The 24,470-nt window shown below is 52.9% G+C and overlaps 3 protein-coding genes, 1 long non-coding RNA gene and 1 pseudogene across 6 annotated transcripts in view; 3 read left to right on the top strand and 2 right to left on the bottom strand.

Annotated features, from left to right (window-relative positions):
• LOC144582551 (uncharacterized) overlaps positions 1-5,698 on the bottom strand; it is a 35,119-nt gene extending 29,421 nt beyond the window's left edge. The window contains exons 1-2 of the long non-coding RNA XR_013535470.1: positions 5,563-5,698; positions 3,200-3,318 (exon numbers count right to left, since the gene is read on the bottom strand). This is a non-coding gene — a long non-coding RNA (uncharacterized LOC144582551). The remainder of the gene's footprint in view (positions 1-3,199; positions 3,319-5,562) is intronic.
• On the top strand, positions 737-8,011 carry LOC144582549 (uncharacterized). The gene is made up of 3 exons (XM_078372638.1): positions 737-857; positions 2,506-2,601; positions 6,288-8,011. Exon 3 carries the CDS (start codon positions 6,981-6,983, stop codon positions 7,449-7,451), a length of 471 nt encoding a protein of 156 aa, XP_078228764.1. The 5' UTR covers positions 737-857; positions 2,506-2,601; positions 6,288-6,980; the 3' UTR covers positions 7,452-8,011.
• On the top strand, positions 5,879-6,074 carry LOC118154121 (small nucleolar RNA U3; annotated as a pseudogene).
• Positions 8,012-10,585: 2,574 nt separating the features above from the next.
• Positions 10,586-15,026, top strand: TMEM101 (transmembrane protein 101). Of its 2 annotated transcripts, none has more exons than XM_035303087.3 (4): positions 10,586-10,614; positions 11,016-11,196; positions 13,081-13,227; positions 13,994-15,026. In XM_035303087.3, the coding sequence occupies exons 2-4, from the start codon at positions 11,053-11,055 to the stop codon at positions 14,300-14,302; spliced, it is 600 nt and encodes a 199-aa protein (XP_035158978.1). In that variant the 5' UTR covers positions 10,586-10,614; positions 11,016-11,052; the 3' UTR covers positions 14,303-15,026. The 2 variants fall into 2 exon arrangements, with proteins under 2 accessions (XP_035158978.1, XP_002748089.2); XM_002748043.7 differs by having other exon boundaries at positions 10,586-10,735.
• NAGS (N-acetylglutamate synthase) lies at positions 15,000-21,624 on the bottom strand. 2 transcript variants are annotated; one of them, XM_035303067.3, is made up of 7 exons: positions 21,157-21,624; positions 20,343-20,617; positions 20,012-20,225; positions 19,222-19,402; positions 18,383-18,554; positions 18,102-18,284; positions 15,000-17,439 (listed from the first exon to the last, which is right to left on the bottom strand). In XM_035303067.3, exons 1-7 carry the CDS (start codon positions 21,580-21,582, stop codon positions 17,286-17,288), a joined length of 1,605 nt encoding a protein of 534 aa, XP_035158958.3. In that variant the 5' UTR covers positions 21,583-21,624; the 3' UTR covers positions 15,000-17,285. The 2 variants fall into 2 exon arrangements, with proteins under 2 accessions (XP_035158958.3, XP_035158959.3); XM_035303068.3 differs by having other exon boundaries at positions 15,185-15,474.
• Between the last annotated feature and the right edge of the window lie 2,846 nt (positions 21,625-24,470).

The raw sequence follows: 24,470 nt of genomic DNA, 5'->3' as shown, positions 1-24,470 counted from the left end.
AAAATACAAAATTAGCTGTGTGTGGTGGCGCATGCCTGTAGTCCCAGCTACTTGCGAGGCTGAGGCAGGAGAATCGCTTGAACCCAGGAGGTGGAGGTTGCGGTGAGTTGAGATTGCGCCATTGCACTCCAGCCTGGGCAATAGGAGGGAAACTTCGTCTTGAAAAATAAATAAATAAAGTTGTTGCTTATGCTTACTGGAGGGAAGGGACATATATCTCTCTAGAGAGAATATTTATAGATGGCCACTGAGATGTGGTTTCAGCTGAAATCTGAAGAACAAGGTGCCAGCCAAGAATGTTCAGATGGAACAGCAAGTGTAAAGTCAGGTTGACAAGAACTTGGGATGTTCAGGAACTGATAAGACAGGCAGCTGGAGCCTGCTGAGCGGGACTGTAGAGAAGTGGGTGGGGCCAGGCAGTACGGGACCGTACAGTTATCCTAGAGACTGGTTTCTTTGGCACCATGGGCAGTCATGGGACTTGGTTTGGTATCAGACGGTGGCAGCAGAAGCAAAGAGGCTGCTGGGCTAGGGGTCAGTGCAGCAGTCTAGGCGGGAGACAGTGGTGGCAGAGAATTAGTTTGAGAGCTGACAGGCCTTGATGCACCAAATGTGAAGGGAAGGATGTGAGGGGCGGAGAGGAACCAAGGATGCCTTCTAGGTAGATGGCAAACAGTAGGGGAGGAAGAATTTTGTGGAAGAATCTGGAATTTTTGTATTGCCATTTTGTCTTGCCCAGGAAACACTGAAGAGCAGATGGCAAATGGGCAGTTGGATAACAAGCCTGGGCTTAGAGAAGCATGGGATGGAGATAGACATTCAGTGACTGTCATCTGTGAACTCTGAGAAGACAAAAGGTTGGGATCCCTGACCACAGTGGTAGGTTTGCTTCAGATAGGAGGGGCCCTTCTTCTTCCCTGACACAGCAGTTGGAGGTGAGTCTGTAGATTTGTCAGGGAGGTGAGGGTAAGTGACTTCCTTTCTGGTGGCCCAGTTAACCTCAAAGGGGAATAGGGTAAGACTGTTGAGTGTCCTTTAGAGATGCATGCTCATGAATTTTGGGGGTAACCAGGTACCCACTGTGTGCCTCTGCCAATCATATTGAGTGACCTTAATGCAGACACAGAGGAGGTGAATAGTGGGTACAGCCAAGGTGAGAGATGTGTCAGGTCTGTACTGTGGAGGGAGAGGGGAGTTGAGCTGAAGGTATTTATGAAAGGGAACGAGTATAATAATGATTTGGCTGGGCACAGTGGCTCACGCCCGTAATCCCAGCACTTTGGGAGGTTGAGATGGGTGGATCATGAGGTCAAGAGATTGAGGCCATCCTGGCCAACGTGGTGAAACACTGTCTCTACTAAAAATAGGAAAATTAGGCCAGGCGCAGTGGCTCACCCCTGTAATCCAAGCACTTTGGGAGGCCAAGGCAGGTAGATCACAAGGTCAGGAGATCGAGACCATCCTGGCTAATATGGTGAAACCCTGTCTCTACTAAAAATACAAAAAGTTAGCCAGGTATAGTGGTACATGCCTGTAGTCCTAGCTACTCTGGAAGCTGAGGTAGGAGAATTGCTTGAACCTGGAAAGCGGAGGCTGCAGTGAGCTGAGATTGTGCCACTGCACTCCAGCTGGGTGACAGAGTGAGACTCTGTCTCAAAAAAAAAAAAAAATATATATATATATATATATATATATATAAAACACAAAAATTGGCAGGGGGTGGTGGTGGGTGCCTGTAGTCCCAGCTACTCAGGAGGCTGAGGCAGGAGAATCGCTTGAACACGGGAGGCAGAGGTTGCAGTGAGCCAAGATCGCGCCACTGCACTCCAGCCTGAGTGACAGAGTGAGACCCTTCACTCCTGCAGATGTGTGCTGTCATCACATACACTTCAGTTTTGTTCAGATGAGCCTTTTCTGAAAGTGTCCTGCTGTTGCCCTTTCGTACTGACTCCAGGCAGGACATGTAGCCACGTAATGCAGCAGTCGGTGTGTTGACAGTGCAGACAGGATGCTTCCTGTGCTGGGGCTGGTATCGGAAGCTTAGAACAGATTTCCTAGTACTTGATAATGCCAGGGATCTTAGAGTTCATCCCCTATAGTCAAGCCTCCCACTTTACATATCCCCTCTAGAGCATCCTCAGCAGATTGCCTCTATTTGAACTTTGATTGATGGGGTCCTTGTTACTCAAGGAGGCAACACGTGGCAGCTGTCTGTGCCCTGCTTGTCCTCCAGTGGCGGCTCACCGTTACAGCCAAGGCTAATAATGCTCAGGTGTCCTACACGGTAGTCTCTGCTCTTTCAGGCTTTGTTTTTGTCGGCAGCCCCTAAGTCGGCAGATGTGACTGAGAGCTATCTTCTCCAGTCAGATGGCTTTTGAAGGATGCTTTCCTAGTTTTTAAGTGTGGCCTCAGCACTAGACATGGTCTGGTAGCACACTAGGACCTTCCCTGCACCATTTAATTTACTGTGATGGCAGACACCACAGCGACTGTTTCTTCTGGCAGATAGAGCATACTGTTGACTCAGTTTGATGTGATCAGCAGAATCTGCCCAGCCTTCTTCACAGAAGTAGCTATTATGCCAAGTCTTCTCCAGCTCATGTAAGTAAATTTTAAATTCCTAAATACAGAATTTGACATTTAGTGCTATTAATTTTTTTTTTTTTGAGATGGAGTCTCACTCTTGTCCAGGCTGGAGCCCAGTGGTGTGATTTCTCGGCTCACTGCCACCTCCTGAGTTCAAGTGATTCTCCTGCCTCAGCCTCCTGGGTAGCTGAGATTACAGGTATGTGCCACCATGCCTGGCTAATTTTTGTATTTTTTAGTAGAGATGGGGTTTTGCCATGTTTTCCAAGCTGGTCTTGAACCCCTGACCTCAGGTGATCTGCCCTCCTTGGCCTCCCAAAGTGCTAGGATTACAAGTGTGAGCCACTGCACCTGGCCTGCTATTAACTATTTTTAGCCAACAATTTTAACCTATTAAGAGCTTTAAACAATCTTGATTCTATAACCCAGTATACTAGTTGTCCATCCCAATGTTGTGTTACTTTTAATTTTGATAAACTGTCTTCTGTGTTTTCATCTTATCCAAAGAGATACCCTGAGAGATTTTAATAACATCTGATGTATACCATTGACATCTGGTAGCCCTATCAAAAAGGGAAATAAAGTCTGATTACCTGGGCATGGTGGTGCATACCTGTAACCCCAGCTACTTGGGAGGCTGAGGGAGGAGAACCACTTGAACCTGGGAAGCAGAGGCTGCAGTGAGCCAAGATCGTGTCATTGCACTCCAGCCTAGGCAACAGGAGCGAAACTCTGTCTCAAAAAAACAAAAAGAAAATAAAGTTGAGTAAAACTTATTTTTAAGTCAACTCATGGGCACCTAGTGGTCCCCATGATTTAGGAAATTGCTCAGACATGACATGTTCAGTAAGCCCATTTTTAGTTTTGTGAACTGTTGTACTTATTTATGTGACTTGAAAACTGCAAATTTTGCTGAGCCCAAGGCTTAGCAACCTTCTGTTGGTAATGTTTTCTTAAAGATTATTGACAGTGATTCCTCAAGTTTTTTCTAGTATAATTTGCTTGAACCAGATCACTTGAACTAATTCTGAGGGGCTTGAGATTAACCAGAGGCTCAGACTCCCACCCTGGGTTGGTGTTAGTTCGCTACTCTTCCCCTTCTGGTGATAATCTATGTTATTCATCCCTTTGCTCTTGTCCAGTAGACCTTGACTTTTTTTTTTTTTTTTTTTTAAGACAAGGTCTCCCTTTGTCATCCAGGCTGGAGTGCTGTGGTGTGATCACGGCTTACCACAGCCTCAGCTCCTGAGCTCAAGCAATCCTTCCACCTCAGCTTCCTGAGTAGCGCGGGACTACAGGGATGTGCCACCACACCCAGCTAATTTTTGGCATTTTTTGTGGGGGGGGGTTTCACCATGTTGCTCAGAAGATCAAGACCAGCCTGGGTGACATAGTGAGACCTCGTTTCTACAAAAAAATTATTATTATCTGTTTTGAGACAGAATCTTGCTCTGTCACCCAGGCTGGAGTGTAATGACACAATCTCGGCTCACTGCAACCTCCACTTCCCGGGTTCAGACAGTTCTCCTCACTCTCCCAAATAGCTGGGACAACAGGCAGGCACCATAATGCCCAGCTATTTTTTTGTATTTTTAGAGATAGTGTTTCACCACATTGGCCAGGCTGGTCTCGAACTCCTGACCTAAGGTGATCTGTCCACCTTGGCCTCCCAGAGTGCTGGAATTATAGGCGTGAGCCACCACGGTTGGCCAAGCATGACTGGATTCTGTCAGGCCTGAGTTCTGTCAGATTTTACCTCTGCCCCTAACTAGCAGTATGACTTGGAAACTTAACTAACTTTGTCAAGCATTGGTTTCCTCATGTGTAAAATCACAGTCCCTGGCTGGGTGCAGTGGTTCATGCCTGTAAATCCCAGCACTTTGGGAGGCTGAGGCGGGAGGATTGCATGAGTCCAGGAGTTCGAGACCAGCCAGGGCAACAAAGTGAAACCCTGTCTCTATAAAAAAAACACGAAAACTAGCTGGGCTTGGTGGCACATACTTGTAGTCCCAGCTATTCAGGAGGCTGAGGTGGGAGGATCACCTGAGCCTGGGAAGTTGAGGCTGCCGTGGCCCGTGACTGCACCACTGCATTTCAGCATAGGCGACAGAGTGAGAGCCTATCTCAAAAAAAAAGAGTTCGGGCCGGGTGCAGTGGCTCACACCTATAATCCCAGCACTTTGGGAGGCCGAGGCAGGTGGATCACGAGGTCAAGAGATCGAGACCATCCTGGTCAACGAGGTAAAACCCCGTCTCTACTAAAAATACAAAAATTAGCTGGGCATGATGGTGCGTGCCTGTAGTCCAAGCTACTCGGGAGGCTGAGGCAGGAGAATTGCTTGAACCCAGAAGGCAGGGGTTGCGGTGAGCCGAGATCATGCGATTGCACTCCTGTCTGGGTAACAACAGCGAAACTCTGTCTCAAAAGAAAAAAAAGAGTTCCTTTCCTCAGTTGAGGATTAAATGAAGCTTTTAATGAGATGCCTGGCCTTTTCGTTTGGCCGTTACTATTCTGATAAGCATTCACTGGGCAGGGCTAGTGAGAACACTGGGAATCCTGGACAGGAGGTTTTGGCCTCTAGGGCAAGGCAGAGGTACTAGGCACAAATACTGTGTTACAGGAGAAGCTGAGCTTCCCTCAAATGCCAGCATGAAGTGTTTTGACCTTTGGCCTAGTGAGAAGAAAAAGCATTCCCTTCCTTTGTGCCCATACAACACCTGGGTGAATTATAGATGATGGCAGATTTCTTAGGCAGGCAGTATAGAATGAAGGAGAAGATACCTGACTCCTCAAACTGAGGGAGGGCCCCAAGGGACCTCAAGCTGCCATTCTGACAATAGAGAGCAGGTTGTGGGTTTGCAGAAGGAAGTGAGGAAAGAGGTTGGGGGCAGGCCCTGCTCCCCTGGATGCAAGGCCATAAGGCTGAGGATTTCCTAAGCCTGTCCCACTTGCTCACCCTTGAGGCTGTGGCTTACCTGAGAGCTAGTCCTGCTGCTGCTCTTGAGGGTGGAGCTCTGGCAGGAGGCCAGACAGGCCGGAACTAGAGCCTGGGTTCTTTCCACTGCCATTCCTGGGCTGGGACTGCACTCAGGTGCAGGTGTTGCCTGGAACACATGTGAGTGCCTTGGACTTGCATGGCCTGAGGCCCTATCTTCAGTGGCCAGACTGGGCCAGGATCTAGTTGCTGCTCTGACCTCTGGTAGAACGGGAGCTCCACAGTTGGCTGCATGAAAGCAGTTGGGGGCAGCAGAAGGCAGAGTTTCTCCTGGGACCCTCTAGAAATTCAGTGAGAAGCCTGTACTCTCAGGGATCACTGCTGTAGTTACGAGATAAGCGTCTCTGCACATGCAGAGCACTCATAACCATATTAAGAGTCTCCTGAGTGTGACTCTGGCTGTTGGTGTTGCTTTGCTGCAGCTGCCGTGTGCCATTGGTGATCCTGCTTCTCTTGCTTTGGGAAAGTAAGAGGGAGAGAACAGAGAGTGGGGGTGAAATCAGTGAGTTGCTGTGTGGGTGGGAGTAAGGAGGTAGGGAGTAAGCTGAGACCCCAAATGCTGGGGTCTCAGGTTAAAGAGGGCAGAAGCTTAGGTAATACTTAAAAATCATGGGGGATGCAGGCAGGTGTCTTTGAGACAATGTTTGGGCACCCAGCACATGATGAGACCCCTGAGTGGTGTCTACTTGTGTCTTTCTCCCTTAGCATCACCATGCTTGCCAGGGTCCCAGGTGGAGGAGTGAGGCCTGAAAGTCTCAGCAGCCATGAGTGCCTGATGCCACCCTCACCCCAGCCCTTCATGGAGCAAGGAGAGGGTGGGTGTGGCCACTCCTCCCTCACAGTGGCTATAGTCATAGTGGCAGACTCTTTCTCAAGAGTCTGGTGGCAGCATGCCCAGTACCATGCACCTGCCCAACCTCAGGCAGCGTGGTGGACTGTGGGGGCCTCCACCTGCTTCATCTCCCTTCCAGGCTGCCTGATAAGAGTCTGGCTCCTGGAGCTGAGCCACAATAATCTCAGCCATCTGCCGGTTGGCACCTTCAGGGCCTCTGGGGACTGCGGGCGTTGCTGCTTTCTCACAATATCCTGCGGGATCTGTCCGGTGGGGCTCTAGGGGGCCTGAGGTTCCTGGAGCAGCTGGACCTCAGCCACAACCAGCTGGCCCGCCTACCCCCAGACTTCTCAGCTACCCTGGGCTCTCTGCTCCGCCTGGACCTCTCTCACAACCTGCTCACTTCCCTGGACCCCAGCAGCCTGTGGCGCCTGGAGCAGCTTGACCTGAGCCACAACCAGCTGGCTGAACTGGCCGCAGGGGTCTTTGGGGGCCTCTTCTGCCTACGCTGGCTCTCGTTGGCTGGGAACCAGCTGAAGCATGTGGAGGGGGCTGCACTTGCCACTATGCCAGGCTTGGAAGTCCTCTCTCTGGCTGGGAATGACATCAGTGAGCTGGAGGCTGAGGCGTTTGCAACCTTAGCGGCACTGAGCCTTCTCTCTCTCATGGGCAACCGACTGCAGCACCTGGAGTTCAAGGCAGTGGCAGGCATCTGGACAGCAGGCACGTGGCTGCTGTTGGCCAGCAACCCCTGGATATGTGACTGTGACCTGCATCCAGCCTTCGGAAAGCTGGGTCACCTGCAGCACCTGCGTGTGGCAGACTTGGGCAACCTGACTTGCGCTGGGCCTGAAAGGCTGTCTGGGGTGGTGCTTAGCGGTGTGGAGGCCCAGCTTTGCCTGGCGGAGACTGCCACTGTGCTGAGCATCACAGGCAGCGTGCTGCTCACCGTGGCTGTGGCTGTGCTGAGGGCAGAGTGCAAGCGCAGTCAGGGCTCGGAAGAAGCTGGGGAGCTGGAGAGCTCTCTGGAGAGGTGAGGGGTGCTGCAGAGCAAGGTTAAGGCAGCTAGAGGAGGGAGAGCAGAGGCAGGTGTGAGAGGAAAAGGGAAGTCTGTGGAGCTCAGCTGGAGTTCAGTCCTCCTAGGTATGGAGGAAAAATTAAATATGAAATTTGAACTCAGTTGAATGTGGACACAAACAACGGTCACCAAGTCCCAGAACGGGCTGTGTGAGCCCCTTGAGGCGCTCATCAGTGCTGTTTCGGAGAAATCTCTATTTCAATCTATTCCTATACATTAGTTATTGAAAAACAATAGACAATCAGAGAAACAAGTTGACCTTTTTGTGTTCCTTGAGCCCATTCAAGAAGGGCCCTAGAGACTAGGCTTCATGCTAAACAACTCGTTACAAAAAGAGCTAGGAGCCCAGGCTGCTGCTTCCCGGTCTGGTGGTGAATCCTCCACATTCTGGTGAATGTAAATATCTTTTTCCTTCTCCTCTTCCCATTGCAATTTGGTTATTATATTAATTTGCTTATATCATTTGCTTATTATATCTGCATTGCCATTTATGTAGGATAAAGCTTATTTTCCCTTAAAGTATTGTGTGTATGCTTTTTCTTCTCTCCTCCAGGCAGGGGTAGCAGGAACTGGGGGTGGTAGGGGGCTGCAGAGACAAATGGCTATGTTCATGTCTCAGGGCCTAGGCCACCCACCCATCTCCCTCTTCTGACCTGAGAGGATGCCACTATCTGTCCCAACCCTAGAAACGAGGATTTTTCCCCAAGTTTTTCCCTTCTCAGTATCCCTCTGGGAAAGAGGAAAGAGCAGGAAAAGATAGACAGGGACTTCAGCCCAGAGAAATTAGGGCACAGTGGGTACCAAGGCAAGCTGCCGCAATCCTAATCTTCCTCCTCCTCCTCACACAAGTCCCTGGACTCTGCTCCTGGAGACTGGTTGGAAACAGCTTGCTAAGGTTATGATGGGAGGGTGGGCGTTGTGCCTGTAGGGGCAGCCCAGGCAGACTTCTAGGACTATTTTATGGACTATTGTACACAGTTCTGGTTCTGGTCTTCCTCAACACTTTAGGGCTGTACACCATGGCCATTTGAAACGGAGAGGTGAAGAGACTGGAAAAAGAAAATCAATTGGAAAGTTGATTCTGTACTATGTGCCTGTATCATGGTAAAGGCAATTTGTTTTGTGTGGTTGTCATTGGTGGGCAGAGATAGACAAAATTACCTTTTTTTTTTTTGAGATGGAGTCTTACTCTGTCGCCCAGGCTGGAATGCAGTGGCACAATCTCGGCTCACTGCAACCTCCATCTCCCAGGTTCAAATGATTCTCCTGCCTCAGCCTCTTGAGTAGCTGGGATTACAGGACCATCTGTAAACAGCAAACAGAAACCTAGGCACCGTGTTTGTCCTCATGGAGCTCACAATCTAGTGGGGGGAGATTGTCAATACAAGAATCACGGATACATTGGCTGGGTGTGGTGACTCATGCCTGTAATCCTGGCACTTTGGGAGGCTGAGACGGGTGGACAATTGAGGTCAGGAGTTCCAGACCAGCCTGGCCAACATGGTGAAACCCCATGTCCACTAAAAATAAAAATTGGCGGGGCGTGGTGGTGGGTGCCTGTAATCCCAGCTACTTGGGAGGCTGAGGCAGGAGAATTGCTTGAACCCGGGAGGTGGAGGCTGTAGTGAGCCAAGATCGCACCACTATACTCCAGCGTGGGTGACAGTGAGACCCTGTCTTAAAAAAAAGTCACAGAAGCCGGGCTCGGTGGCTCAAGCCTGTAATCCCAGCACTTTGGGAGGCCAAGGCAGGTGGATCACGAGGTCAAGAGATCGAGACCATCGTGGTCAATATGGTGAAACCCCGTCTCTACTAAAAACACAAAAAATTAGCTGGGCATGGTGGTGCATGCCTGTAATCCCAGCTACTCAGGAGGCTGAGGCAGGAGAATTGCCTGAACCCAGGAGGCGGAGGTTGCGGTGAGCCGAGATTGCGCCATTGCACTCCAGCCTGGGTAACAAGAGCGAAACTCCGTCTCAAACAAAAACAAAAACAAACAAACAAAAGTGACAAATACATAATTGCCGCCATGCTAAGTGATTCAAAGGAAGGTAGCTGATGTTATGAGAACATATACTGGGTGGGGGTGGGAGAAGGGGCTGAGAACACACTGGAGGGGAATGTGGAGACCCCTTGGATGTCCGCTGCAATTAAACTGGCAAAAGATGACAATCTGGGCTACAGTGGGAGCATGGCAGCCGGAGAAAATGGACTGACTTGAGATGTCTCAGATGTTCAGATCTCTCTTTTCTCTCAGGGGCTAGGCAAAAGGCAAAGACCAAAGAGGTGACTTTGAGCAAGGAGGCCCCTTACTTTGAACCTAAAAACGGGGATTTCCTCTGATGCGTATGTGTACCATTTATTGAGGTACTAGGACCAACCTGTCACATTTAAAGTTCACAACTCTGAGGCAGGTATCATTTTTTTTTTAAGACTGAGTTTCGCTCTTGTTACCCAGGCTGGAGTGCAATGGCGCGATCTCGGCTCATCGCAACCTCTGCCTCCTAGGTTCAGGCGATTCTCCTCCCTCAGCCTCCTGAGTAGCCGGGATTACAGGCACGCGCCACCACGCCCAGCTAATTTTTTGTATTTTTAGTAGAGATGGGGTTTCACCATGTTGACCAGGATGGTCTCGATCTCTTGACCTCATGATCCACCCACCTTGGCCTCCCAAAATGCTGGGGTTACAGGCTTGAGCCACAGCGCCCAGCGAGGCAGGTATCATTATCCCCATTTCATGATGAATCTCACAAAGTTTAGATGATGTGCCCAAAATCACACAGGGTTGGAACTAGGATTAGGCCTCTGATGGGGCTGCATTCAAAGACCAGTTTGCACTACGGTCCAAGACTTCTGCTATCCTGAGCCCACGGTTCCTTCCTCTAGTCTAGTTTTCAGTTTTGCAGGGACAAAGATGGGCCCTGACGTCTCCAAGAGCAGACAAGGCTGGATTTCGCAACTAGAACACCTTAGGTCTGGAACTAGAGAGCGATACCATCGTTCCGGGGAGGAAAAAGAAGAAAAGGCGCTTAACCCGGAAGTTGCGTGTCCCCCCTGCGCCTGCCTCCCTGACGGGTGAGGCCGCAGAGGACTGCCCTTTCCCAAGATGGCGTCAAAGATAGGTTCGAGACGGTGGATGTTGCAGCTGATCATGCGGTTGGGTTCGGTGCTGCTCACACGCTGCCCCTTTTGGGGCTGCTTCAGCCAGCTCATGCTGTACGCTGAGAGGGCTGAGGCACGCCGGTGAGCAGGCCTACGCAGCCGCTAAACGCGGCGGGGGGAGGGGCAGCGATGTGGGCAAGAAATTGGGGGCTAGAAGTCGTGATCCTTGGACTGGGAGGAATTGGGACCTCTTTGGGAGGGGTTCTGGTCCGGGTGTTGGGCCAAATCTGGTAGAGCGGTCCTGGCCATAAGAGGGGACTCCGGTTTGGGGGAGCAGTGGAGCCTGTGGGAACTCAGGGGGTGTCGAGGTTCTTCCCGTACCGCTTCATTCTGTCCTTGCTTCCCTACTCCTGGCTTGCAGGAAGCCCGACATCCCAGTGCCTTACCTGTATTTCGACATGGGGGCAGCCGTGCTGTGCGCTAGTTTCATGTCCTTTGGCGTGAAGCGGCGCTGGTTCGCGCTGGGGGCCGCACTCCAATTGGCCATTAGCACCTACGCCGCCTACATCGGGGGCTATGTCCACTACGGGGACTGGCTGAAGGTGAGCTCCTCGGCTTCCCTCTGGGTGATGGGTATTCAGAGGCCGGTGCACAGGGCTGTTGGTGGGCGATAAATAGTGCTGGCCAGGTACACAGTGTGACGCCTGGGAGGTTCGAAACTCTAGGCTTATAGAGATTACAGAGCGCAGAAATGGATCTTAGAGACCACACAGACTTCCCCCTCACAGTGTGGAAACTGAGCTCCAGAGATGGGAAAACAGACTTTCCCAACCACAGTTAGGATACTGGTAGGACCAGTAGGATACAGGTAGAACCCCGGTCACCTGGTTCCCAGAAACTTTTAAACTGTTAGTTTAATAATCTCAGACTCAGCCGGGCCCGGTGGCTCACGCCTGTAATCCCAGCACTTTGAGAGGCCGAGGCGGGTGAATCACAAGGTCAAGAAATCGAGACCATCCTGGTCAACATGGTGAAACTCGGTTTCTACTAAAAATATAAAAAATTGGGCCGGGCGCGGTGGCTCAAGCCTGTAATCCCAGCACTTTGGGAGGCCGAGACGGGTGGATCACGAGGTCGAGAGATCGAGACCATCCTGGTCAACGTGGTGAAACCCCGTCTCTACTGGAAATACAAAAAATTAGCTGGGCATGGTGGCACATGCCTGTAATCCCAGCTACTCGGGAGGCTGAGGCAGGAGAATTGCCTGAACCCAGGAGGCGGAGGTTGCGGTGAGCCAAGATCGCGCCATTGCACTCCAGCCTGGGTAAGGAGCGAAACTCCGTCTCAAAAAAAAAAAAAAAAAAAAAAAAAAAAATATATATATATATATATATATATATATATATATATATATATATAAAAAATTAGCTGGGCGTGGTGGCGCGTGCCTGTAATCCCAGTTACTCAGGAGGCTGAGGCAGGAGAATTGCCTGAACCCAGGAGGCGGAGGTTGCAGTGAGCCAAGATCGCGCCATTGCACTCCAGCCTGGGTAACAAGAGCAAAACTCTGTCTCAAAAAAAAAAAAAAAAATCTCAGACTCAAGGGGTAAAAGGGACCCTGGAGAGAGTACCTAGTTTTCATAAAGTCATTTTATGACTATGTAATTAATCTTGGTGTAGCATTTAAGCCAGACCGTGTGCCAGGCACTGCAGGCTTGGAGATAAGGTTGGACAAAGGCACTGTCCTCGAGGAAGAGACTGTCAGACCCTTAGAAGAGGCAAATGTGTGAACAGCTACAGGACAACAAGATCAATGGTTTTGTTTTTGTGGGACAGATCCCATACTGTGTAGAATAAAAGGACACCAAGATTAGGGTCTACAGATCTGAGAGTGGGGAAGGGAGAAGCACATCACGTCTGGGTTCTGCCACTTACTTTCTGTAGGACCTGGCAGTTTTCTTTTGTTGTTGTTTTTTTTTGAGACAGAGTCTCTCTCTTTCCCCCAGGCTGGAGTGCAATGGCATGATCTCGGCTCACTGCAACCTCCACCTCCTGGGTTCAACTGAGTCTCCTGCCTCAGTCTCCCCAGTAGCTGGGATTACAAGCATTCGCCACCACACCCAGCTAATTTTTATATTTTTAGTAGAAACAGGGTTTCCTCATGTTGGCCAGACTGGTCTTGAACTCTTGACCTCAGGGTAATCTATTTACCTCAGCCTCCCAAAGTGTTGGGATTACAGGCATGAGCCACCATGCCCAGCCAGACATGACAGTTTTCTTAACCCTCTGGGCCTCAGTTTCTGCTTCTATAAAAAATGAAAAAGAATGATCTGTCTCTGTTGCACCTGCCCACCAAGCTTGGAAATGTAAGAAGATTCATCAGATGGAATGGGATGTGTAGAGATGGGCAGTTTTACACTCTGGGAAGCCAGGGGAGATGTGGCGGCTGCAGTGTTCTTGACTGGGGTCCCCTTCCCCCGGCCTAGGTCCGTATGTACTCGCGCACAGTTGCCATCATCGGCGGCTTTCTTGTGTTGGCCAGCGGCGCTGGGGAGCTATACCGCCGGAAACCTCGCAGCCGCTCCCTGCAGTCCACCGGCCAGGTGTTCCTGGGCATCTATCTCATCTGTGTGGTATGTTGGGGGACTGCTGGTTGGAGATGCTGGCTGGGAATGAAATGTGAATCCAGGCCTGGCACAACCCCAGGAAGGTAGACACAGAATGAGGCCTGTGTGCAGTTCTGGGTGGCCTGGCTCCCAGGAATTGCCCTGGCCAGCTTCTAGGCCTCGGGGGCCTCCAAGTGTGTCTTGAGAGGCCCTTCTTCCAACAGTGTTGCCATCAAGGAGATTGGTCATTAAATCCCAACCTTGAGAGCCAGGAGAACAAGATGGGGTGATTCTCTCCTGGCTTCAGCCCCCAAAGGACTGGAAGAAGATAATGGAGATTTGGTGGGGTCAGGCCCCAGCTGGGACTGGGTAGCTCTAGGGTAGCTCTAGGTTAGCCACGTAATGGTTCTCCCTGATGGTAGCTCTAGGGTAGCCAGAGTGGATGGGGACATGGACAGGCCCCAGGCCACTTGGTCTCATCTTAGTTACCTGGTATATCTCAAGTATAGGTCTCTGTGTGGGCTCCCATATTCAGAGGCAGGAGCTCCAGTCTGACTGTGGAAATATACTTCCTTCATAGCCCCCAGGGTGAGGGGAGACATAGGCCCTAGTCTTCTGGGGCTCCATGGTCTGAGGGGGAGACAAAGGCCCTACTTTCAGAGGGTCCCCAGTCTGAGAAGGGAACCAGAAGCCCTTCTGCAGGGGCTTATATGCAGGTGCCATCTCCAAGGTGGGTCTCCCCAGGCAGGCTTCCGAGCCTGTTGGAGAGTTTTAGAGGATGGTATTTCTCCAGGCCTACTCACTGCAGCACAGTAAAGAGGACCGGCTGGCGTATCTGAACCATCTCCCAGGAGGGGAGCTCATGATCCAGCTGTTCTTCGTGCTCTATGGCGTCCTGGCCCTGGCCTTCCTGTCAGGCTACTACGTGACCCTCGCTGCCCAGATCCTGGCTGTACTGCTGCCCCCAGTCATGCTGCTCATTGATGGCAATGTTGCTTACTGGCACAACACGCGGCGAGTTGAGTTCTGGAACCAGATGAAGCTCCTTGGAGAGAGCGTGGGCATCTTTGGAACTGCTGTCATCCTGGCCACAGATGGCTGAGTTTTATGGCAAGAGGCTGAGATGGGCACAGGGAGCCATTGATGTGACCCTGCCTTCTTCCTTACTGGCCCCATTGCTGTTTATTTATGCTTTTTGGTCTCTTTGATCTTTTGTCTTTTTAAATTTTTTTTTTTTTTCTTTTTTGCATTAAGAGGCAGCTGATTTGTCCAAATTTCTGGGCTCAGAGCTTGGGAGGGTAGGAGCCCTGGCATCATTGCCTCACAGGTTTTTTTCCTGTTTGTTAGAGCTGAGGCCAGCTGCCCCCTGGGTACCCTGTCCCTGAGAAGGGAGTGTGGCAGGGCTGGGATGCGGGTCCTGAAAGTGGGAAACAGAAGGAAGATGGAGATCAGAAATGAGCAAATGTGAAAAATTCCTCTTTGAACCTGGCAGATGCAGCTGGGCTCTTCAGTGCTGTTCAGAGACTGAGAGTGAGTGTGTACTGACACAGTGGTTCAGGCCCAGGAGGGGCAAAGGAGCTGAGCACTACAGAAGTCACATGGGTTCTCAGGGTATGCCAGGGGCAGAAACAATACCAGCTGTTGCTCACCTTGAGAGCGGAGCAGGCCTTGGTCTGCTCGGAGCTGTGCAGGGGTGGAGCAGGCAGCGCCAGCCTTGCCCCTCCTGTTGCCTCTGTTTCTAGCTCCATGGTTGGCCTGGTGGGGTTGGAGTTCCGTCCCAAACACCAGACCACACAGTCTTCCAAAAATAAACATTTATATAGACATTTGGTTTTGCTTTGCTTTTCTGTTCTCCCCAACAGGGCACTTTGCCATTGGCTGGGACTGATCTTGGGTTTCTCAAAAGACCACATCTGGTTAAGCCCCACCTTGGTCCTCCCATGATCTTTCCCCTATTCTAAGATTTCCCACAGTTCTTTGGCTCTTTTTTTTTTTTTAATTTTTTACTTCTTTATTTTTTAGAGATGAGGTCTCACTTTATTGCCCAGGCTGGTTTCAGACTCGTTGGCTCAAGCGATTCTCCAGCCTCAGCCTCCCAAAGAGCTGGGACTACAGGCATGAGCCACCATGCCCAATGGCTCTCTTTTTCAAGAATCTCAAAATCCTCACTCTACTGTATGCTTTTGATCTCTCAATTCAATTCCTCTTGTTGTAGCTTGTCTTTTTCTCCCCATTTGGACCTGGCTCTTATGAAGACATCCTTGGTGAGAGCAGCTAGAAGGAGAGAATTTTGTTTTTTGAGGCAGAGTTTCGCTCTTGTCACCCATGCTGGAGTGCAATGGCAGGATCTTGGCTCACTGCAACCTCTGCCTCCCAGGTTCAAGCATTTCTCCTGCCTCACCCTCCCAAGCAGCTGGGATTACAGGCATGCCTCACCATGCCTGGCTAATTTTGTATTTTTAGTAGAGATAGGGTTTCTTCATGTTGGTCAGGCTGGTCTCGAACTCCTGACCTCAGGTGATCTCTCTGCCTCGGCCTCCCAAAGTGCTGGGATTACAGGCATGAGCCACCACGCCCGGCTGAGGGAGAAAACCGTTTAGTGTCTACTGTGAATTGGAATATTTTACATTTTACACATGAAGGAAATGGAGGCTCAGAGAGGGTAAGCAGCTTGCCTCAAGCCACAGAGCAAATCCAGCCCACAGAGCTGGATTCCAGGTCAAGTCTGTTGAATGGCCAAGCCCAGATATGTACTCAATGTGACCCATCTCCTGAGGGGAGACAGAGGCTGCTCTATTCTAGCCCCTCCTGTGCCATGATGGTCTCTCTGTTGACCTCCTTTCTAGTCTATGCGCATCTGCCAGGAAGTCGCCCCAGCAGCAGCCAGTACAGTGCCTGGCACATCACGGAGCTTCAAAAAATGTCAGCGAAACCCCTGAGCTTTTGATTTCTGTCCAGCTGGTCCTGTAGAGACTGGACACAACCTCTATTAGAGCCTAGGGGAAAACGTCCAAATTTGAGCTTTTAAGCAAGAGCCATCTTGTAGCATCTCTGGGCTCTTGGAGGTAAAATGTGTGCCACTAATGTCTGGGCTTGGCTCAGCCCAGCCTGGAAAGGGAGCTGTGGGTGGAGCACCCGCAGGGAAGGGGAGCTGGGGCTGCTGGGGCCTGGTCTGTGGAAGGGAGGATGCTTCCTAACCTCTGGGAGGAAGATGGTGGCAGCGTTCATCCTAGGAGTCCTCTACTCTCTCCAGGAGTCCCCTGGTTCCCCAGCCCTCAAGATCTTCCTCCCAGCCTGTGATCCTAGTACTTTGGGAGGCTGAAGAGGAAGGATTGTTTGAGCCCAGGAGTTTGAGACCAGACTTGGTAACAGTGAGACCTCATCTGTACCAAAAAAAAAAAAAAAAAAAAAGCCAGGTGTGGTGGTGTGTGCCTGTGCTACCAGCTACTAAGGAGGCTGACGTGGGAGGTTTGCTTGAGCCTGAGGTTGAGGCTGCAGTGAGCTGTGATGGCACCACTACTCCAGCCTTGGTAACAGAGCGAGACCATGTCTTTAAAAAAAAAAAAAATCTTGCTCCCACGGGGTCACTTCTAATTTTCTTTCAAGTGTGAGCTGACTCTTGGACAAGTATTTGGATTTTAATGAAGGTCTCCTGAAAAACTGCAAAACCCAAAGGAATTTAAATGAATGGTAGAGTATCAGGCAGATGGGGTAATATCTTGGGTAAGGGAGCCTCAAAACAGCACAGAGGCACAGAAACTAGCTCACCCTTAGGGTTAGTCCTGAGTAGATCCCTGGAAGGCACCCTCCCCTCCTCTAATCCCCAGGTTGAAAATCAAAGGCAATTTGGCTGAGGCTTTGGAGTGAGTCGAGTTGGTGTCCTAGACTGGCCCCTCTCTTTCCTGTGCTTGTCCCACTTCAGTGCCTCCTCTGGGCAGAGCTGGGGCTACTTTCTCCTGTGCAGATCACTCAGCCAGCAAACCCCATCCAGCCTGTGGCTGGCTGCTTAGGGTCACTCATCCCCAGCAGGCATGGCTTTTGGTCCACCCTGGCTGTTCCAGGGCCTGTAGGGTCCATGGTGAGGGTCAGCTGCCAGGGTCAGAAGCTGGCTTGCAAAAGGAGTCTGGCAGCCCCTTGGCATGGTTGACCAACTCATAGGAGTCCCGGATATCAGCCAGGCCAAACCAGAAGAAGATCCACTGCTTGTTGGAGAAGCTGCCATCACTGTGTTTGAAGTACCTGGGTGGGGGGAGGTGATGCAGCAAACAGTTTTTAGGGCAAGGCCAGTTCTCATTACTCACTGGTTCTGTATTCAAAGAACATTGAGGACCTACTGCATGTTGGGCACCCAGCTAGATCCTGCTGTGTGTTATCTCATTTTCTCCTTGCAGCAGAGGCCTGAGCCTGGCATTGTGATGCTCAGCTCACAGAGAAGCAGCTAAGGCTGAGAGAAGTTAGGTACCTTGCCAGGTGCACATTTAGGAAGGGAGCGGTGCCTTGCTCTCCACACTGCCTCAGCTGTGCAGCAAAGAGGAGGGTTCTTGCTCACTTCCTAGTGCCCACAGAGCAGAGTGTAGGGGTGAGGGGGCAGTTACTGAAGGAGAGAGAGGAGGGGTGTTCCACTGGAGGTGCCGCGGGCCTCCAATAGAGCTTGAGGGTTAGGATTCCTCAGGGCCCTGGGAGAGGTGGGCTCCGTGGGGGTTAGGAGGTGTCACTTGCTTCCAGGAAAGGAATGTGACGTGTGTGCTCTAACTCTGGCTTTCTGTGTGGTCTGCCCTGGGAGGTAGTGAAAGGGAGACCAGTGGAAGAAGAGGAAGCTCAGCCTCCTTGGCATGCTTGGCAAGGGCTGGAGACGAGAGGGAAGTCGAAGCCCAGCCGGAGCTGGGAGTGGTGGGACCTACCAGGGATTGATGGGGTTGGTGACCCGGGAGCGCCAGAAAAGCGTCTGCAGGTCCCGCAGCAGGCACTCCCACAACATTTGACCGGAGCCTTGGCCCTGGCGGCTGGAGCTCACTACAAATTTGTCCAGGTAAGGGGTGCCCCCGAGGACGGGCTCCATGGTCAGAATGGCGGCGGCGTTGTACCTGACCCAGCGGGAGAGCGGCAGGCTGGGACCTCTCCCTGGTCCGAAGCTGGCCGACTGCCCCCACGAGACCCTGCCCTCTGGGGTCCGCAGGCTCACCCCTCGGAGACATAGATGGAGTGCAGCCGCGGGCGCAGCGAGGCCAGGTAGTCGTCCCTGAGCTTCTTGCCGAAGCTGGCGTTGACCAGGTTTACTAGACGGCCCTGGTCCAGGTTGTCCAGGCTGCGCACTCGCAGCATCCGCTCGGCGTTCTTGAACAAGGTCCCGGACCCTGGAGGAGGATGAGGAGGGGCTAGCCTGGCAGGAAAGCCGTCTGCGCAGCCTGGTGGGGGCTGCAGGTAGGGCAGGGGCTGGTGGAGCAATTTCCGTCTTTGGGAGACCTCCACAGTGAAATGATTTCAGTGGTCTGCATAGATTTATCTGTGATTTTAATTTTTTTTCTTTTCCTTTCTTTTTTTTTTTCTTCATATGAGCTGTGGCTTTGTTGTACATCTGTGATTTTAATTCAAGAAGATGCATTTCCCAGGTAGAGCTTGTGCCCCTAGCTCCTCCGGCCGCCTGGAGCCCCACCCACTTCCTTTAGTCCCGCCTCTCTCCTCGAAGTCGGTCTCCCGCCACTTACCTCTCCCACCAACCTAAGCCCCACCCATCTCTCACGGTTGAACTCCCTCGTGGCCCCGCCCCTAGCTTCCCCGCCCACTGGCACCTCCCTCTTCCTCTCGTCCCGCCCATTCCTGTAGTAACTTCCGAGTTCCCTCCAGTCTGCTGGAGTCTCCTCTCTCACCTTTCCCGGGTTTCGGCAGCAGCTGGAGCCATTGCTGCGATCGCCCTCTACGGCTCCTGGACAGGAGGAAAAGCCGCTCCTCCTGCCCTCAGACACGCAGGCCGGGCCATTGCTCACTCCCGGGACCCAGCCCCCCGCCCGCCCTCCGCCTCACCCTTGTTGCTGAAGAGCTCGGTGAGCAGCGTGCTGGCGGCGGTGATGACGGCCGAGGAGTGGTGGGACAGGCGGCTGAGCACGTCCACGATGAGCCGCATCTGCTGCCGTTCTTTTGTGCTCACCCACTCGGCGTTGCTCACCAGGTCCAGGTCGGCGGGCAGGTTCACGTTACTAAGGACCTGTGTCCGGAGCCAGCGGCTGAGCCCGCGGCCCAAGACCGGCATGGACTGCGCCCCTGCCCCACGGACCTCTCTTCTCTCTGACCACTTTACCCTTTCTTCCGCCCGGAGTCCTTGTCTGGGAAGGGCGCAGATCTGGGCACCCGGGGCTGACCCCCTCCCCTATACTTCCTTAGGCTTTTCTTTTTTTCTTTTCTTTTTTTTGAGACGTAGTTTCGCTCTTGTTACCCAGGCTAGAGTGCAATGGCACGATCTCGGCTCACCGCAACCTCCGCCTCCTGGGTTCAAGCAATTCTCTTGCCTCAGCCTCCCGAGTAGCTGGGACTACCGGCGCGCGCCACCATACCCAGCTAATTTTTGTATTTTTAGTAGAGACGGGGTTTCCCCTTGTTGACCATGATGGTCTTGATCTCTTGACTTCGTGATCCATCCGCCTCGGCCTCCCAAAGTGCTGGGATTATAGGCGTGAGCCACCGCGCCAGGCCTCCCTTAGGCTTTTCTACCCACCCGGCTTGCTGGTGAATCTGCGGCCAATCGGGGAGAGGGGCGAGGGGCTCAAGGGAAGGCCGGGATCGCCGGGGCGAGGGTGGGGGAAAGAAAGGGCCGCACCTTGTGACTGCTGTCGCGCAGGCCGCCTGAGTTATTGAGGAAGATGATCTTGGTGGGCCTCAGCGCCTTGGCCAGCGACGCGGTCACCTCCAGGGAGTCGAGAAGCACGGAGCGGCGCGCGGCCGTCTCCCCAATGGGGCACAGGATGGGGATGCTGCCCGACTCCAGGCACCACCGCAGCAGGTCTGTCTCCACCGAGACGATGCCGCCGTAGCTGTGGGCCAGACGTGGTGCTCGAGAGGGCCCCATCCAGGCCTGCCGGGCGGGGCACGGTGGGTGGAGTAGCGCGCTCTGAGGACGCCTGGGCGGGCGGGGCGGTGGGGGCACTAACCTGGCATGGGGAGCCGGCTCGGCAGCGCCTAGCACAGACCCGCCGCCAAAAAAAGGCACCGCAGTGGCTGCGTTGTGCCGAAGCGCATCCACCAGCACCTTGCAGCTCTCGGCCAGCTGCGCCTTGGCCTCCCAGAAGGAAAGACAGCCCGAGGGTGCCGTGGGGGCGGGCAGCCCCAGGACCACCAGAGGCTTCATGTCCATGCGCTGCAAGAAGGCCAGGGCGAAGGCCAGACTGGATACGGCTCGCCGGCACTTGAGCACCTCCTCGTCCACCTGTGGAGGAGTGGGCGTTCAAGGCGCGTGACATGGCCCTGAGCCGCTGGCTCCCATGGAGGGCCGTCTCGGTGACCCTACCCTTCCAGGAGCTCTCAGGACCCACTTCTGGCCACGGGTGCCCACCTGCTCCGCCCTTTGTCCCATTGGGTCTTGCCACTCCCTTATCTCACTCTGGGGTACCTCCCGCCCTGCTCCCTGCGACCTTGGACTCTGGGACACCTTTGGGGGAGGGGCAAAGCAGGCGGCTCCTGTCCAGGCCCTTCTGAACCCCCTAACGGCGCCGTTGTTGGGGGCCTTCTTCAGGGCATCACACCTGGCAGGTGGGGCCCCAAAGGCTCCTCACTCGGTCTGGGCGAGGGGCTTCCGGAGAAGCTTTACGGGCTCGCCCATTCCCGGCGGCGCTGGTCTGGGCTCTGCCGGGCTCCTTCCAGCTTCCGCTGCGCAGATCCCGCAGCCTCTCCTGCCATGCCAGAGGACAGGTGGCCACACAGCCCCATCCCCTCGCTGTGTCACGGCCCACGCCGGGCTCCGCTCACCTCGATGACGGCGAAGGGCTTGTCCGCGGAGTGGTGGCAGGTCTGGAACTGCGTGAGCCAGTGGCGCGCTTCCCCCGGGCTGGCCCCGCACTGGTTCAGGAAGGCCTGGATGTCCCGCTGCACCAGTGAGCGGCCCCGGGGAGATTCAGGGGACTCATGGGGCACCGGGGTCGTGGGAGTCGGCACCCACGACGGCTCCTCGGCGGCAGGCGTCTGGGAGACGTCTTCCGCGCCCGCGGACTCCTCTGGCGGGGGCTGGGCCTGCGCCCAGGCGGTGCTGAGTCGGCGCTCCGGGCTGGTGCCCTTAGCTGCCCGCCGCCGCGCGCCGCAGCTCAGCCTCCGGGCGCCCCCAGTGCCTCCCGGGCTGCACAGCCTCGGGGCCACAGCAGCTGCCCGCAGAACCGCGGTCGTCAGCGCCGTAGCCATGACGACAACCAACTCTTGCCCCGCAAGAGTGGCAGTCTGTCTGGAGCATCTGGCACTGGGGGGCTCTTAACTTGCCCTTGGGCGGGGCTGGACCGGGCCGGGGCGGGGTCCTGACAAGGGACCAGGAGTCACCCCTGGCTGCGTTTGAGGAGGGTCAGGCCATGAGTCAGGGGGCGGGGCCACCAGGCTTCCCCGCCCTTGGAGGAACTGAACCCACTATCGAGGGTCAGGGGCTGATATTAAATGTGGCGGGTTGTCTTTGATCTCCTGCCAAGGTAGGTTCCGGGGGCAGCTTTGGTAGTCTGCAGGGCCTTGGGTGATTGGCATTCTGACGAGGGAAGAAGGGACTGCAGGTGGCTTTGAGCACAGGGCTGGGCAGGCGGTTGGATGGAGGGAGCTGGAAAGAGTAGAAGCCGGAGGGCGGTGTGCCGGCTTGCTGGAGACCGTGGATGCCTCTGCCCTGCTGCCTGAGCTCAAAGAGGACCCTAATGAATGACGTTGAGGTTACCAGGGTTTGAAACTCCAGTCACTGGGTACCAGCTTGAGAAATTCTGTTATATCCTCAAAACACCCCCAAAAACTTCTAATACTTTAGTGTTAAGGTTTTTCTTTATCAAATATCACCTCTGGTAAAAATAAAATAAAATAGAGTTTTTCATCTTATTTTTTGAGATGGGGGTCACTCTGTTGCTCAGGCTGGAGTACAGTGACTCAATCATAGATCACTGCAGCCTCCACCTCCCAGGTTCAAGTGATCCTTTTGCCTCAGCCTCCTAAGTAGCGGGGACCACAAATGCACACCACTATGCCCAGCTAATTAAAAAAAAATTTTTTTTTTTTTGTAGAAATGGGTTTTCACCATGTTGCTCAGGCTGTTCTCAAACTCCTGAGCTCAAGCAGTCCTCCCACTTCTGCCTCCCAAGGTGCTGGGATTACAGGTGTGAACTACCTCGCTTGACTTCTTTAAACTTTTTAAACTTTAAATTTATCCATATTAGGTCTGTAACTAGGCCAGTTATTTGCCATAGCAGATGGCCTTAAGAATCAAGTGAGGAGGTGGGTGGATCATTTGAGGTCAGAAGTTCATGACCAGCCTGGCTAACATGGTGAAACCCCATCTCTACTAAAAATACAAAAATTAGCCAGGCAGTAGTGGCATGTGCTTGTAATCCCAGCTACTCACGAGACTGAGGCCAGAGAATCACTTGAGCTTGGGAGGAGGAGGTTGCAGTGAACCGAGATTGAGCCACTGCACTCCAGTCTGGGTGACAGAGTGAGACCCTGTCTGGAAAAAAAGAAAGGGTAAAAAAAGAATCAAGTGAGAAAAAAACATTGTTATTACATTCCAGCTGCATAGCTTGCTTGCTTTCTTGGTAACATAGAAGGTTAGCAGGTGCCATGTATTAAAGATACTCTAGCACCAAGCAAGGCCTTCTTTGTGGTAGAGAAACAGCTAACACGTGCAATGCTGGGCACTATGCAAGCACTTCACAAATAGTAACTCATTTAATCCAGTGACTACAGGATAGAGTCAGGATAGATGATTATTATTCCCATTTTACAGATGAGAAAATGAAAGTAGAGAAATATGTGAGGGTCAAGGTCACTCAGCTCACAAGCCATGGAGCTGGTCTAGGAAGCATAGCAGTTCTGCTCCAGCTCCACACTCTTAAGTTTTGGAAAGGACTTGAAAGGCTTGAAAACATTTACAGGATATGATTCAATGTTACTTCATACTGTGTCCATGTGCTGGGCACTGTCTGCTGCACGCATCCTGCGCTTGGGGACACTCTGATCCAGTCGGATCCTCTGTGGTTATAGAGGGGGAAAGAGGACCGACCCTCTGTTGTAGAGGGGAGGTGACCTGGCCAAGGTCACACAGTCAGACCCTAAGCACCCTGAGTTCCCAGTCCCGCTCCTCCCTTCCTTGCATGTAGTTTTGTGCTCCCCATGCTGGAGTCCTGACTCCTGAGGCTCTGCTTTATTGGGGAGCAGGTCTTGGGCTGCTTCCCTCCTGAGGATTCTCCATGGGAGGCCGAGTGAGAGCGCTCACCTATTTCTGGGATCTTTCCTGCAGTCCCCCACCCTTCCAACACACTGTCCCCAGTGGAAGACTCCCTAGTGGAAGGAGGGGCATACATGACCTCCTGATTGACTTGTATCTTTTCCCACTTAGAAGTCTTGAGTTCCAAGGCAAAGAATGAAGAAGGGCATGGACGGGCTGCACCCCCTACCATCTGGGGCCACTCCAGGGCCTTCTTTCTCTTCCCTCTTTACTCTCAGGCCCCCTCACACTCACACTTCTCAGAATCCAGCAGAGGAGGAGGTCTTAGCCCCTGAGAGCATAGTTTTCCTCTCCACTCCCCCAACCCAGATGTGCTTCCCTTTCCTAGTCTGCAAGGCCACCCCCACTGACCCCTCTCCACTCAGAATTCCTCCTTCTTGCCTCTGTCCTCTTTGATTCAGAATAGGGCTCCCTGAGGGCAAGGCTGGTACCTCCCTCTGACTGGGGGCTTCCTGGGGGCCCACCCACTTTGGTCCCTGTGTACTGAATCAGCTCCATTGCCCTGAGCCTGTGAAGCAGACACGGGCTGGGAAGCTGCTTCCAATTCCTTTGGGCTTCATCCCAGAGGGCCGTGTCCCCAGGCAGCCAATGGGGCCCAGGGATAGCAGAGTAGATGATTAACTCCAGGCCTATTGACCCTGGGGCCACTGTGTCCCCTCCACCTCCCCTCTGGTTGGGAATTGGCCCTGTTTTCTGGAGGAGAAGTGTGGGTGTCTGGGGTCAGCACTCCTACGCAGCCCGCCCCTCTGAGTTGAAGGCCTGCAGGATCATTGTTGCTGTGTGGGTCCCTTTCACATTTTTTCTTCCTCTAAAATGGGCTGAT

The sequence above is a fragment of the Callithrix jacchus genome, chromosome 5 (assembly GCF_049354715.1).
Source record: "Callithrix jacchus isolate 240 chromosome 5, calJac240_pri, whole genome shotgun sequence".
Lineage (NCBI taxonomy): Eukaryota > Metazoa > Chordata > Mammalia > Primates > Cebidae > Callithrix > Callithrix jacchus.
Note: the sequence above shows the minus strand (reverse complement) of the source record. Positions and strands in the feature narration are given on the sequence as shown.